The sequence below is a fragment of the Calonectris borealis genome, chromosome 1, assembly GCF_964195595.1.
Source record: "Calonectris borealis chromosome 1, bCalBor7.hap1.2, whole genome shotgun sequence".
Taxonomy (NCBI): Eukaryota; Metazoa; Chordata; class Aves; order Procellariiformes; family Procellariidae; genus Calonectris; species Calonectris borealis.
The window spans coordinates 56346280-56359911 of NC_134312.1; the positions used below are offsets into that span (position 1 = coordinate 56346280).

The 13632-nt window shown below is 49.5% G+C and overlaps 1 protein-coding gene across 11 annotated transcripts in view; it reads right to left on the reverse strand.

Moving 5' to 3' along the window:
- Positions 1-13632, reverse strand: part of ZC3H7B (zinc finger CCCH-type containing 7B) — a 50484-nt gene that overhangs the window by 9954 nt on the left and 26898 nt on the right. For all 11 annotated transcript variants that reach the window (XM_075154007.1, XM_075154006.1, XM_075154037.1 and 8 more), the window contains 4 exons: positions 10986-11086; positions 10118-10299; positions 6334-6419; positions 644-777 (listed from right to left, as the gene is read on the reverse strand). In XM_075154007.1, the coding sequence (XP_075010108.1) occupies positions 644-777; positions 6334-6419; positions 10118-10299; positions 10986-11086 (503 nt within the window). The remainder of the gene's footprint in view (positions 1-643; positions 778-6333; positions 6420-10117; positions 10300-10985; positions 11087-13632) is intronic.

The window sequence follows — 13632 nt, forward strand, 5'->3', positions numbered from 1 at the left end:
AGGTCTTACATTTGCAGTAGGATGCTGGACTGTGCTTTTGTGGCTTGTGTTATGGGAAGTGAAGTCCTATAAACCCTTCCACCCTATCCTGCCAGGCTGCCTGGGTGAGAGGTGCCACAGTTTCCATGATCCAATGGTGCCTTCCCAGCTGATATTCCTCTTCTATCACACCGAACATCCTCACAGGCCCCAAGGAGCCAGGAGGTGCAAACAGACAAGACATGCGTCAGAGAAGGGCAACCAAAGCAATGAAAACGCTAAGGAAACTAATTTGAAAGGAAACAGAATACCTGAAATCACTGCTAATAGTGACCTGACAGACAACTGCAAACAGCTAGGAGTATAAACAAGTGCAGAGGAGAACTATCTTAGTGACCTTGCTAAGAAGAACTGATAGCAACTGGGAAAAAAAGGAATTGTGGGAGCTGGACTGCATGCACCAGGAGTAACAGTCTGCACAATGCTGGCAGCAAATACAAGCAGTAAAGAAGAGAGCTGGAAACTGGAAAACAGCTATCTGCAATGCTTGTATAGTGACAAACACCCTGAGCAGTGAGAGACCAAACGAAGCCCTGGAGAAGGTAAGAGGCGAAATTCCTGCCCTTGAAGAGGGGTGGGGGAAAGAGAAGGTTGCATTGCTCACCAGTGGCGGGCTTTGGCACTACAGTACTTGAGGTCTTTATCTGGCTCCACCAGCTGCCCATTCCTCCAGCACTGGCCACACACAAATTTCATCTGGAGGTCAAAGGTGCTTGATGTGGGAGCCCGGGGAGAAGCCTGGGGAAGAGAACCACAACCTCAGGCAAACAGAGCCAAAATGCACCCCCAAAACTGCCACAGAGACGCTGGCAGCTCCCCGCATGCCTGCGTGCCACCGACAAGCCAGATTAAATCAGAGACAGCCCAGCTCTCCTTTTCCCGTGTTAGCTGGTGGCCCGCTGAGATACCAGACAGGAGCAAAACCACTGCTTGCTTCAGCATGATTTCCTGGGCTTTGACGTCTGGCCAAAAGCACAGCCAGCCTGGCAGCTTCAAGCACTGACCGGGCCTTGCTGGCCAGCGAAACCCCTGCAGCGTATCTCCATGTACAGACAAGCTCTGTGAGACCTGCCCCAGCGCTTAATCCCCGCTTCCCCGCAGGGAGGGCAATCCACGTCCCCCTCGCTACCCATGCAGAGATATCTGTCGCACAGCCGAGAGACCTCCCTTGGGAGGAGGCCAGGCTGTGCCGCAGCGCAGGACCCACCACTTTCACTTTTGGACCAAGAGGCTCATGTCACATCTAGCATTTGACACATTGAAGTCAGAGCTGGGTCCTCTTGTTAATACTCTTCAAAGCCATTTCTGGGCAGGTTTCCATGCCTCAGTTCCTTTGCACCAGGCCTCACAGGCAGTTAATCATAATCTCTGGACAGATTGTCAATGACAACTGTCAATGCACATATTTCATATCCTCTCAGCCACTTAACTTCATTGGCCTTCTACCTGTCTCCTTGAGAAGGCTCTTTTGGGATTATGACTAACAGATTGTGGAGGGGGAAAAAAATGAAGCCCGTCCCATATCACTGCTGCCTCGCGTTTTCTGAGCAAATTTCTGGAAAGCCGTTAACGTTTTGTACCACCACTGGAAGACATGAGGCTGATGTCTCCAGTTCATTTCCAAACCAAAGAGCAAACTTGACTGGATGCCAGTGGCTCTGGGCACAGGAGTATGTGAGGGTACAAGCAAGAACCTAAAAGAACACCCTGGTCATCGAGCCAACCGTGAAGCACAAAGGTCACGTACCAGTAAAACAGCTCTCTGACTGCTAACCCCATAAGCAGCCCATCCCAGCTGCCACACCTCGACTTCTAACCCCGAGCAGCTAATAATGAGCAGTCAGGCAAACCGTGTCCCCGAGGAGCAGGCTTCTGCCAGCAATTGATTAGCAGTAGCGTGGACCCTATGTGCATCCCTTGGCAAAAGGAAAACAGCAAGCACAGGTGGTGCAGAATCAAAGCATCTCCCAGGAAACACCACATAAGCTATCGACTACCACTCTGCATCCTCCAGACCCAGTCTTTCGGAGGAGCAGAGCTGACATACAAAGGGTCCTCCATCGCTGTGAAAAGCTGACCGGAGAGCTGACCTTTGCCTGTGCTGACTACAGGGCGCCATTACTGCTCTGGACGTCTCAGCACAAAGACCCTTCCAGAGAACCATCATCTCTCTTGAAAAGCAGCGGCAATTCTGGCCTACTCGCCTGCAGGACAGCCTTTCTGGTGGCATCCGGCACGTGACTCATTCCTCTGTCAGCTGTCACCAAGTGCTGATGACCACCAAGTACACATCAAAGCGGCCGGCTGCGGGATGAGCAGGGTTGAGACCTGGGTTATGACCGAAGGCCGTAAGGTGCCTCCCTCAGGGTGTGGCCTTTGAACAGTAGTTTTAATCTCCACTCGTCTCCAAAGAAAATTACACTACAGCTCGCCACTGACCCACCAAACCTACAGGTCTAAGGTAACAAAATGGCACTGCTGGCATATTCCCTTTTATCAGCCCAATGCTATCTGCCATATAATCCTTCAGGCGACAAATCTCTCAGCACAGCAGGGAAGTTGACTCAAATCTACTGACCCAGCAAAACGAAAAATCAAGTGGCTCCAGAAAGCACAATAGATCAGAGATAAAGAAAATGTTTCTCAGCTAATTCTGGTGATCTGGGCTGCTTTTTCCACAAATTCTTAACCAAAAGAAGCCCTATGCATTTTTTCATCAGTCATGCAAACTGCTGGTCAATCCAGTGGGCATGTATGCTCCCAGGGGATTAGGAGCCAAGCAAAAAATCAAAGCTGCTGTTGTTGCTGCTACATGACTGTATTTGTAAAGGCAAGACACATACCTGGCAGGCTGCTGACAACCAACAGTGTGGAAATTAGAATCACATGAGGCTCTAGCAGACGAAGCCAGGCAAAAGTGCCTCGGGCTGTGGCACCACCCCTTGCTATGGAGCCAGACAATATAGTGTTAGCTATGCACCATGGCAACCAAACAAATAAAAGCCTTTGGCACGACAGCTCTCCACTTCAGGCTTTGCAGAAAGCAACAGTCCCAGCACGGCCACTCGCGCCTCACAACTTCAGGAACCCCTCTCAGCGATACTGAAATGCTCTCTGGAAGAGCCACGTGCCTTGGGGGACTATATGAGGAGCCCAGGTTACTCAGCCACCTAACCGAGTGAGCTGTACTTAGGTGCAAGTACCCCTTATTAGAGACTTTCCTTTCCTCTCCATGCTTAAATTGCTAATTCTGAGGCCATTTTTTATGGGGGTCCTGCAGCTGGATAGTGAGGTAAAACAGAATAGCCCTCAAAAACCAGAAAAACAGAGGGCTAAAACCCCTCAATTCCCAGGGATATGATGGGAGTCGCGGACACCCAGCTACCTAGAACAGTCTCTCCTGCTGACTGCCTCTTCCATCTGCAGCCACTGGCTTTACTCCTACAGCAGCTTCCGTGGGGCCAAATTTGTGGGGCCAAGTGCAAGATCCCTGGCAGGTGTTTAGCAAGTGGTGTATCTTCATCTTCCACTTGTTGCTAAGTCTCCTGACCTGCATCATCACAGCTGCTGGGTCCCTGTATGCTGCCTGCCTCTTTTCTCCACAACTGGATAGCCCCAGCCACTAACTGAGTCCAACTGGCAGCTGTGACAAAACTGCAGCAAAATCCCTGGGAGCGACTTTGCTTCCGCTGATCAGAGGGCGCCAGGGTGAGCGTGGATCATATGGGATGGTGGGAGGGAGGGGTCTGCTTTTACAGCGCTCCTGGGAAGTTGTCTTTGCCAGGCAGCCAACTTCGAAAGCTGGAAGGCGCTGAGAAAACTCTGAGTCACGTTAGCCTGCTTGGACGGGAGAAAATAATGGCAAAAGTAAACATCTCTCAACGGATACGTTAGTCCTGCCCCCAGGGTCTTCGGCAGCAAGCCAGTGTCTCATCCCGGACCACAGCCCTCTGGCTGAGTACGTGCTGATGCCAAAGCCACGGTTTGCTATTGCAAACACATGCGTCTGACCGACTTGACTCTGTCTCCCTGCACAGTGCCAGTGCCAGGCTGCCAATCCCTACAGACAACTGATGGTGCCGCTGGTAGGCACTTTCTGACTGTACCAACACGGCTGCTGCTTCGTCTCCGCACAAAGTGATGCCCTGGAAGGGTGGAGGGTGCGCTCCAGCTCTGCAACGGACATTTGTGGGGCACAACCAGATTTTGCCATTGGCCATCAGCCCTAACACTGCCCACAGGGCCCAGAAACTTGTAGCTCTCTGCCCATCCCCTGACAGCTGATGTTGCAGATGCTGGTGTTTCTCTTGCTGATCCTCTGCCCCCTGCAAGCCCTAACAGCCAGAAACGAAACCCTCGCTCAGCATCCAGATCCCATGTGCTTCAGAGGACATGCTCTGACCACGGTCGCTGAACAACTTGTTCTTCCAACAGCAGCACCTCCAGACAAAGGTGAATTTGAAGCTGCAAGGCTTACAGGAAAACAGCTGTCCATCTATTTTTTTTTATCCCCAGATTATGCACAGAGAATGGCAAGACAGAGCTTTCTGAAAAATGCAGGCAGATTCGCAGCAGGCAGGACAGAACCAGTCACTAGACTCCATGGGGCAGGGATTGCTGATATCAATCCAACTACTGTCACCAACTGCTGCAAATTCACACTTGGTTTCCTCCACTGTGGAGATGCAGGCAGCTGCCTCTGTCCCCACACCAAGCAGAAAGAGATCATAGCCAGCTTTGTCTGCAGGGACCATTCAGATCATTCAGGCTCACTTCTCATGTAATACGGGCTGTAGAAACTTGTCCTCTCAGCTTCCTGAGAGGCTAGAACATATTCCTTAAGCAAGTCAGATGGCTTTAGGAACTAGAGACCTTGGTTACTATAGACTGCTGCTTCTCATTCCTCTCTCCCAACCATTTCAGACCACAACAGCAGAACAGGCCGCACAGGTATGATGCCGAGCGCCTCCTCAACAATGACTCCATCTCATGCAGCATAACCAGTACATAGGTAGACACAGAGCCCACTGCAAGCATCAGTGCAGTCACCTGATCTTTCTTGTTGGGCTAAGCCATGCCCATCAGACCTACTTTTCCCCAGCATCAGTGCCCTATAGCCTTCAGAACACTTCTGCTGGCCTGTAACCTAGCCAAAAAAAGCTCCTACACACCACGTGAGTGACTCAGATCCGTTTCCTATAAAACACCTCCTCCGCAGGGTGCTCACAGGCTGCACTCAGTGCTGGTCTCTGCAGAGGGACTCCTGGGTGAGAGGTCCCAGACAACGGTGAAGCACCCTTGCTCTGACACTAAGGCACAGGCCAAGGGGTGGCGAGCTCAGGCCTCCACAAGAGGAAAGCAAGCTGTCAAGTGGGAACAAAAAGGATTCACAACACTTTCTCCACCATTTTGCAGGGGAGAGAACTGCTCCTATGCCTGAGAGCTTGCTAGGAGGCATGAAGTTTCTCATCTCATCAGACATATCTTCTGAAAGAAGGTATTAAAGAACAAAAACCTCCCTGTTCTAATGGCAAAACTGCTTTAGTTCAACCTCAGGGCTGGGAATCGTCCTCATTGGGTGGGCTCTGCTCCTACACTACAGAACACCCCACTGGGGAAAAGAAAGGATAAGGCAGCACCACCCATAGCCAACAGGTTGGAAGAAAGCAAATAAAGAGGTGCCCTTTGCTTTTAACACACCTCTCCAGAGAAAGCTCTCGGCAGTGCTGGAGGGTGCAGCCAGAGGCACCTTCTCCCACACTGAGAGACTGGTGGCACAACGAGAGGCAAAGCTCACAGCCTCCTCCTGGCAAAGCACCACTAAGGTCTCTGCCCAGCCTCAACAGCACCTGAGCTGCAAGTTCCACCCACTCCTGAATTTAGAGCAGTCCTGTGGGTCATGAGTCATTTCTTAAAGTCCTTCAAACTGCCGTATCGTCCGTTGGCCACTACAGGGCAGCAGGACACCTTTGGTCCCCACTCTGTGTGGCCATGGTCCCCGAAGTCTCACGATTTCACTAGCAAGGTGTCACAGGAAGCACCATTCTCTGTGCGTTGCCCTCCCTGCTCTGGAGGCTTCACCCCACCACTGAACAGAGCAGATAACAATGCTGCAAAACAAGGCACAAAGGTCATCACTAGCACTGCAACCAGGAAAGCTCTCTGCTGTCCTCCTCAATGGCCAGCCTGGTTTGCCTGGGACCTGTCAGGCACAGCAGTGGAAGGAAAAGAGAGAAAGTGCTGGAACAGTTGGGAGCAAAACCAGGCTGCAAGCCCTAGATGCACCTTTCTTACCATGCTGTTGGCTGGTTTGCTGGCATGTGCTTCCATCTGCTGCCAGTACTTCTTCGATTCCTGCACAATATCTTCGTGGGTCATTCCTGGGAACAAAAGGAGACAGGACTGAGCTACCCTGCTTTGGCTAGGAGAAGAGAGGGAGGGAGGGGTTGCAGGAATTCCTATGTTGGCGCTTAGGAACCCCTGTGTGGCTGACAGCTCCCAACAGTCCCACTGATAATGTCAGGTCATGGGTTGCGTGACCACAGAACGTGTTTAAGCACAGGCTAAGGAAGCTCCTCTCTCCACACAAGCCAAATGAAAGGGGAAGAGTTTGGTCTCCTGGGCTCATTCAGACCTGGCGATCTGCTCAGGCTGCCTCTAAGATGATGATTCTTGACTAGGGGTCAAGACCTTGACCAAGGCTGTCCCCCAACACCATATCCACAGATTCTACCCAAGGCCCTGAAGACAATGCTTTGTTACTGTTGATCTACTGTATATTGGAGTTTTTGCCACTAGCTTGGAAGATCACAGATATCCCACTGTGACATCTAGCATCTCCAGCACCCTAGAAGTCTGACCTAATCCCTGCTGGGATTAATTAGCCGGTTACAGACTTCAAGTTGTGGGGGCTGCCCATCAATCAATAGGCAAAGAGGAAAGCTGAAATTCAACAAACACCAAGTGCAACCAAGGTAGCAAGGAAAGCCTGACAGTGCAAAACCAACCAAGGAACAGCTGCTAGTATGTAACCAGCAAGGAAAGATCTGCAAGGTTTCAGGAATCAGAAATGCAACATTAGACAAGAAAAAGGGTTGGTCAGACCTTATCTAAGGAATTAGCTCCTGACCAACTCAAGTGGTGAGGGAACAGCCCCTGCCAGCACCAACCAGCTAGATGGTCGCTACGATTCTCAGAGCACTAATCGGCAAGAGAAAAGTATGTAAGAGTAACAACTGTCTGGTCAATGTGAGGACTCTGTTACAAAAAAGCCATGTTATTTAAGTGCTATAAAGACCCGAGATAGCTGCCAAAACAAACTGAAGCAAGTATCTTAGAATGGCCAGCTGACTACAATAAGTGGGTGCTGAGGATGGCCTTGATGCAGCACCCCCAGCATAGAGAGGTTGCAAAATTGCTTGCTTTGCTTTTGCCTACAACTTTAATAATAAAAGTGAGGTGTTCCCCAGGCATGCCACATGGACACGATCTTTGATCTGGGAGCCAGCATGTTCCAGAACTTAAAGGCCAGCAAACACAAGTTTTCATCTCAGCTTAGGCTGTGTGTAACTGTGTGTAAGTCACAGCATTCCTGACCTCAGTTTCCCCATCTGTGATTCCAGCTGTCCAGGTCCCTGCCAGGCAACAATACTGCTGTTTGTATAGGGCTTGGACAGGATGAAAAGCATTCAGGGAACTTTACTATTCTTCAAGAACATTTGCTCAGGCCTCCAAAATAGCAGCTGCTGCATAACTGGCATCCCAGGTCAAAGCTGTTTGTGGATTTTCTCTGCCTTAACCATTAATCCCAGAAGAAACTGTGTAGAATTAGAAAAACTGTAACTCCCTCTTCCGTGTCCAAGTAATCCAGGGCTGGACAATGCTGATCTGTACTTTGGGGACAAAAACTATACAGCTGGGAAAACCACAGCAAAAAATTAACGTGCTGCACTAGACCTGGCAGAGAAAGGGCCGAAGCAGCTCCCATCTTCTCCATTCTGCACACCTGCACTGTGATCCTCGAGGTGCAGAACCAACGGGAGAAGCATATACAGCTCTTGTCAGAAGACTGAATTTCAAATGAAGTTCTTAGCAAGTGACTGCCTTCTTCCAGTCCCAGAAATATGAACTGACTCAACAATACGGTCTAGAAATGTAGTGGTTGGGGAAAAAAACCCTCCCAAATATGAAAGGATGTTTTCCAATACACCAGCTCTCCAAAGCATGAACTGTCCCAAAAAGATGATCTGGGAACCAAAAGGCCCATGTATTGATTACTTGTAACATTTCAGCATCTTTTGCAACATCATTAGTGATTTCCCCTGATGGAAGAAGATAGCAAGATATGTCTGTGAAAAGCCACAGTGAACAAGAAAACAGTCCTGCCTGTCCACATTTTCAGATCTTGGGAACCTTTAGTCCACTAATACAATCCTTTATCCCCATGAACAAAGCCACAAGCTCTGTAAAAGCTCAAATGGCTGTGAAACGCACAGCCCACTGGTTTCAAATGCAAGCTGCTATGAATGATGCCCCCTTCCTATTCTTGCTAAGCCAGAAATCAAACTCTCTGCTCCAAAGCTCAAGCATTCCCAGAGAATGGTGACAACTACCTTTCATCTCTGTTTCTATAATGAGGGCTACACTGAAGAGAGGTAATAAACTACCACTCCAGGAAGGCAAATTCACAAGGAAAGCAAGCTCACATATAACAGCCCTTTAGAAAAAAATCAAAAAGATGATGGCTGTCCCATTGTTGGAAAAGATGGGAATAAGCACAAGGCTTACTGGCCACCTTTGCAGCTAAACTCATAGCTTGTTTCACCTCCTCAGCTTCCCCTTTGGAAATCACTTCTTCAGGTAAAGAAGGCAAAAAGCAAAAATCGATCTAACCATTTCTTCTACAGGCTGAAGAGGAAGGAATAGGGAGGGACAGAAGGAGCAAGCAAAGAAACTTTTTCTAAAAAGAAAACCACCAACAAAAATAAACCAACCACGGGGTGGGGAAAGAGCAAGGTCCTTGAACATCAGAGTGCTCAGAGTACTACGGGCAGTATCATAAGCATGTAGGGCAGCAATGGTGGCCTACGGCTCACAGGCAACATGCTGTCTTAGGAACTCTGGTGGTGTAATTTTTTAATTTCCTGTGGCCACAAGTAAGTGAGGCCAACCGGGAAGAATAAAAGATGGCATTTGCCACAGTGTGCTATTTGTTCGTCACTGTCCCTCATGAGCCAAGCCAAGGCCAAGGACTGCACCGAACAACAGTGACAGGCGCTTGAACAATAAATTGAAGAAGTTGCTCCCAATTACATTAAAGAATGGTGAGAAACATCCGTAAAGTTTTTCCCCTCTGAAGTACTCCCATACCAGGCTGGGTCCTGCAGTAAACAAGATCCTGTGGTGAAAAAAGATGTAGGTAGCATTGTGGGTGGACCAGCATCTACTCAGTTAACAGGAGAGCAGCAAGAGAAACCCTCCAATGTGTCACAGAGAGAGAGAGAGGACTCAAAGTGCCAGATGTGGCAGTGTCATTATATGAGTGACCTGAATATAATTTCTGCAATAGCCTCTTCAGAGGTATGTCATCAAAGCCTTTTTGGGAAACACCAAGTATCTTGTCATTTCCCACTGTTGGTGAATTTGTTTAGAGAAACTGGAGATGCACAGCCTTCCTTTATATAACTGCTTTGTCACCTGCGCGTGCTGCCATTCCCACCGCACCAGACGCTCACTCAGGGGCCCAATTGCTATTTAGGGTCTTGCACAGGATTTAAGCACCAAAACACCTCTGGGGATCAGAGGTGCATAATCATTTCAACTTATGCAGCTGGTCCCAAGGGAAAGGCTTCCTGGTCTGCAAATTACAGTAGCACATGTAAAGGGACAAGGGCCAAATCATCTCACAGACACCTTGGCTCTCTTTTCTGTGTCCCTGAGGAGACAGAGTAAGTATATGCACAAGTCAGTGACAACTTCTCCATGCTCCCAAATCACCCCCTTCCCCTCTCAACTGGCCCCAGGGACACACCGGAGGGCACTTGTACACATCACCAGCCCTGCACCACGTCACACTCACCTGAATATTGCTGCAGCAGCCAGACCTTGAGCTCGATGAAACTATGAGCAAAGTGGCAGCTGTCCTCACGCAGGCAGCCATAACGCACCTCATGTCGACACACGTCAAACTGGAAGTGCTCCTGGAACTGGCGGATCTTGGAGTATTTCAAGGAGGTGGAACGCACGATGTGGACCAGACACCTGCAGCCAGGCCAGAGAAATATGAAGCACCAGAGGATCAAATCTTCACCCCCTCCTCCTTACATGTGACATTCAGATATTTGACTGGGCAGGCAAAGGACACAGAAAATCAACGCTGGGAGAGGCAGACTCCCATTGGGAAAACCAAACCCCTGCCCTCTCACCCCATCAATCCTAGGTAGGTATTTTCAATCTCCTCGGCCCATGGGTGATGCTCTGCTTAAGTTCAGAGATCAGACACATTTCAAAATATGCAGCAAAGATACCAACTCCTCTGGCTCAGCAAGTCCCTAAGTCTCAGGTTGGCCAGGAACCAGAAGGGGATGTGTTATTATGTACTTTACACGTTTCTTATACTTGTTTTCCTAAACATTCATTACCAGCCAGTCAGAAGCAGGATCCTGAGCTAGAGGATCTGTGGTTTGACCTTTATGTAAAGGCCAAACTGAAAGGCAAATTAAGTCAATGGAAAACTTAGGCTGACTCCAAAGGGCTTTGCTGATGCCTGAAATCCCTCAGCACCAGGAGCAAAACACACAGGGTGAAGCACACGGTGCTATTTATCATGCTTTCCGCTGCCCTATGATTGCAACCCATGGGGAGGAAAGAAAGAGACCAGGGCCCTGGAGTTGAACTGGCTGGACTTGTGAGAGATTGCTCCCATCAGCACAAAAATGTTCACTCACTTGTTGTCATGGAAACTGTGTTTGGCAGAAAGGTTGGAGCAGACAGACGGTGTGTCCTTGGTCCCTTTGCTGATAATCCGGGGTTTGCTGTCAAAGCAAATCTGAGAAGAGAAGAATTAGGATGCTGGGAAAATCTTAGAGAGCAGTGAACCAGAGCCACTTCACTTGGAAAGGGAAGAAGAACTAGAGCCAGCCTATGCTAATGTTCAAAGTTAGAAGCAGCCTGGTGAAAACTTTGTGGTAGGGCTTTAAAATAAAGCAAGCAAATTTTTGGAAAAGCTTCCGGACAACATTTTTTGGCTTATTCTCAACAGTATTTTCCATTGTGGTTGGAAAAATTTCAGTCAGAGCCACATATTCTTTCCCAGTCAGCCAACAGAGCAAGAACAAGGGGGAAACGATGGGGAGAAATAAAAGAACAGCCAGTTCACAGCAAAGAACATGTCCTTTCACATGTACCACTGCCAGTGCAGGGAACTCTCTGCTGCAGAGCATCAAGATGGTACAAGCCAATCCTTAACCGACCAACTCAGTGGCTCAGCACAGACATCAAGTGGGAATTTGTTGCATTACGGGGTTCTGATTTCTAAAGTAGCTGGGGCTAAATTACAATTCAAAGCAACATCTCAAGACGGGGGAAGAGACAGGTGATCCCATGAGGCTGTGTGCACCTGGTTCAGCTGCAGGGCTGAGGAGGAAAACTACCTCTCCTTTCTCCTACACAGATGCATCCACTGCTCACTGCCCTTCTGGGAGCAGGGCACTGGGTGGGACATACAGAATCACAGAATCATAGAATCGTTTAGGCTGGAAAAGATCTTTAGGATCATTGAGTCCAACTGTTAACCTAACACAGCCAAGACCACCACTAAACCATCTCCCTAAGTACCACATCTACACACCTTTTAAATACCTCCAGGGATGGTGACTCCACTACTTCCCTGGGCAGCCTGTTCCAATGCTTGACAACCCTTTCGGTGAAGAATTTTTTCCTAATATCCAGTCTAAACCTCCCCTGGTGCAACTTGAGGCCATTTCCTCTTGTCCTATCGCTTGTTACCTGGGGGAAGAGACCGACACCCACCTCGCTACAACCTCCTTCCAGGCAGTTGTAGAGAGCGATAAGGTCTCCCCTCAGCCTCCTTTTCTCCAGGCTAAACAACCCCGGTTCCCTCAGCTGCACCTCATAAGACTTGTGCTCTAGACCCTTCACCAGCTTCATTGCTTTCTTTGGACGCGCTCCAGCACCTCAATGTCTTTCTTGTAGTGAGGGGCCCAAAACTGAACACAGCAGTCGAGGTGCGACCTCACCAGTGCCAAGCACAGGGGAACAATCTCTTCCCTAGTCCTGCTGGCCACACTATTTCTGATACAGGCCCTGCTGTTGGCCTTCTTGGCCACCGGGGCACACTGCCGGCTCATATTCAGTCGGCTGTCGACCAACACCCCCAGGTCCTTTTCTGCCTGGCAGCTTTCCAGCCACTCTTCCCCAAGCCTGTAGCATTGCATGGGGTTGTTGTGACCCAAGTGCAGGACCCGGCATTTGGCCTTGTTGAACCTCATACTATTGGCCTCGGCCCATCAATCCAGCCTGTCCAGATCCCTCTGCAGAGCCTTCCCACCCTCAAGGTGTCATCTGCAAACTTATCGAGGGTGCACTCGATCCCCTCATCCAGACCATTGATAAAGATATTAAACAGAACTGGCCCCAGTATGGAGCCCTGGGGAACACCACTTGTGACTGGCCACCAGCTGGATTTAACTCCATTCACCACAACTCTTTGGGCCTGCCCACCCAGCCAGTTGAGCATGCCCATCCAAGCCATGAGCAGCCAGTTTCTCCAGGAGAATGCTGTGGGAAACGGTGTCAAAGGCTTTACTAAAGCCTAGGTAGACAACATCCACAGCCTTTCCCTCATCCACTAAGCGGGTCACCTTGTCATAGAAAGAGATCAGGTGACTCAAGGAGGACCTGCCTTTCATGAACCCACGCTGACTGAGCCTGATCACCTGGTTGTCCCATATGTGCCACGTGATGGCACTCGGGATGATCTGCTCCATAGCCTTCCCTGGTACCGAGGTCAGACTGACAGGCCTGTAGTTCCCTGGACCCTCCTTCCAGCCCTTTTTGTAGATGGGCATCACATTTGCTAACCTCCAGTCATCTGGGACCTCCCCGGTTAGCCAGGACTGCTGATAAATGATGGAAAGTGGCTGGGTGATCACTTCTGCCAGCTCCCTCAGTACCTTTGGGTGGATCCCATCCAGCCCCATAGACTTGTGTGTGTCTAAGTGGAGTAGTAGGTCGCTAACCATCTCCCCTTGGATTACGGGAGCTTCATTCTGCTCCCTGTCCCTGTCTTCCAGCTCAGGGGGCTGGGTACCCAGAGAACGACTGGTCTTACTATTAAAGACTGGGGCAAAGAAGGCCTTAAGTACCTCAGCCTTTTCCTCTATGTTCCCCTCCAAATCAAATAAAGGATGGAGATTGTCCTCAGCCCTCCCTTTGTTGCTGATGTATTTATAAAAACATTTTTTATTGTCTTTTACGGCAGTAGCCAGATTAAGTTCTAGTTGGGCTTTGGCCCTTCTAATTTTCTCCCTGCATAACCTCACAACATCCTTGTAGTCCTCCTGAGTTGCCTGC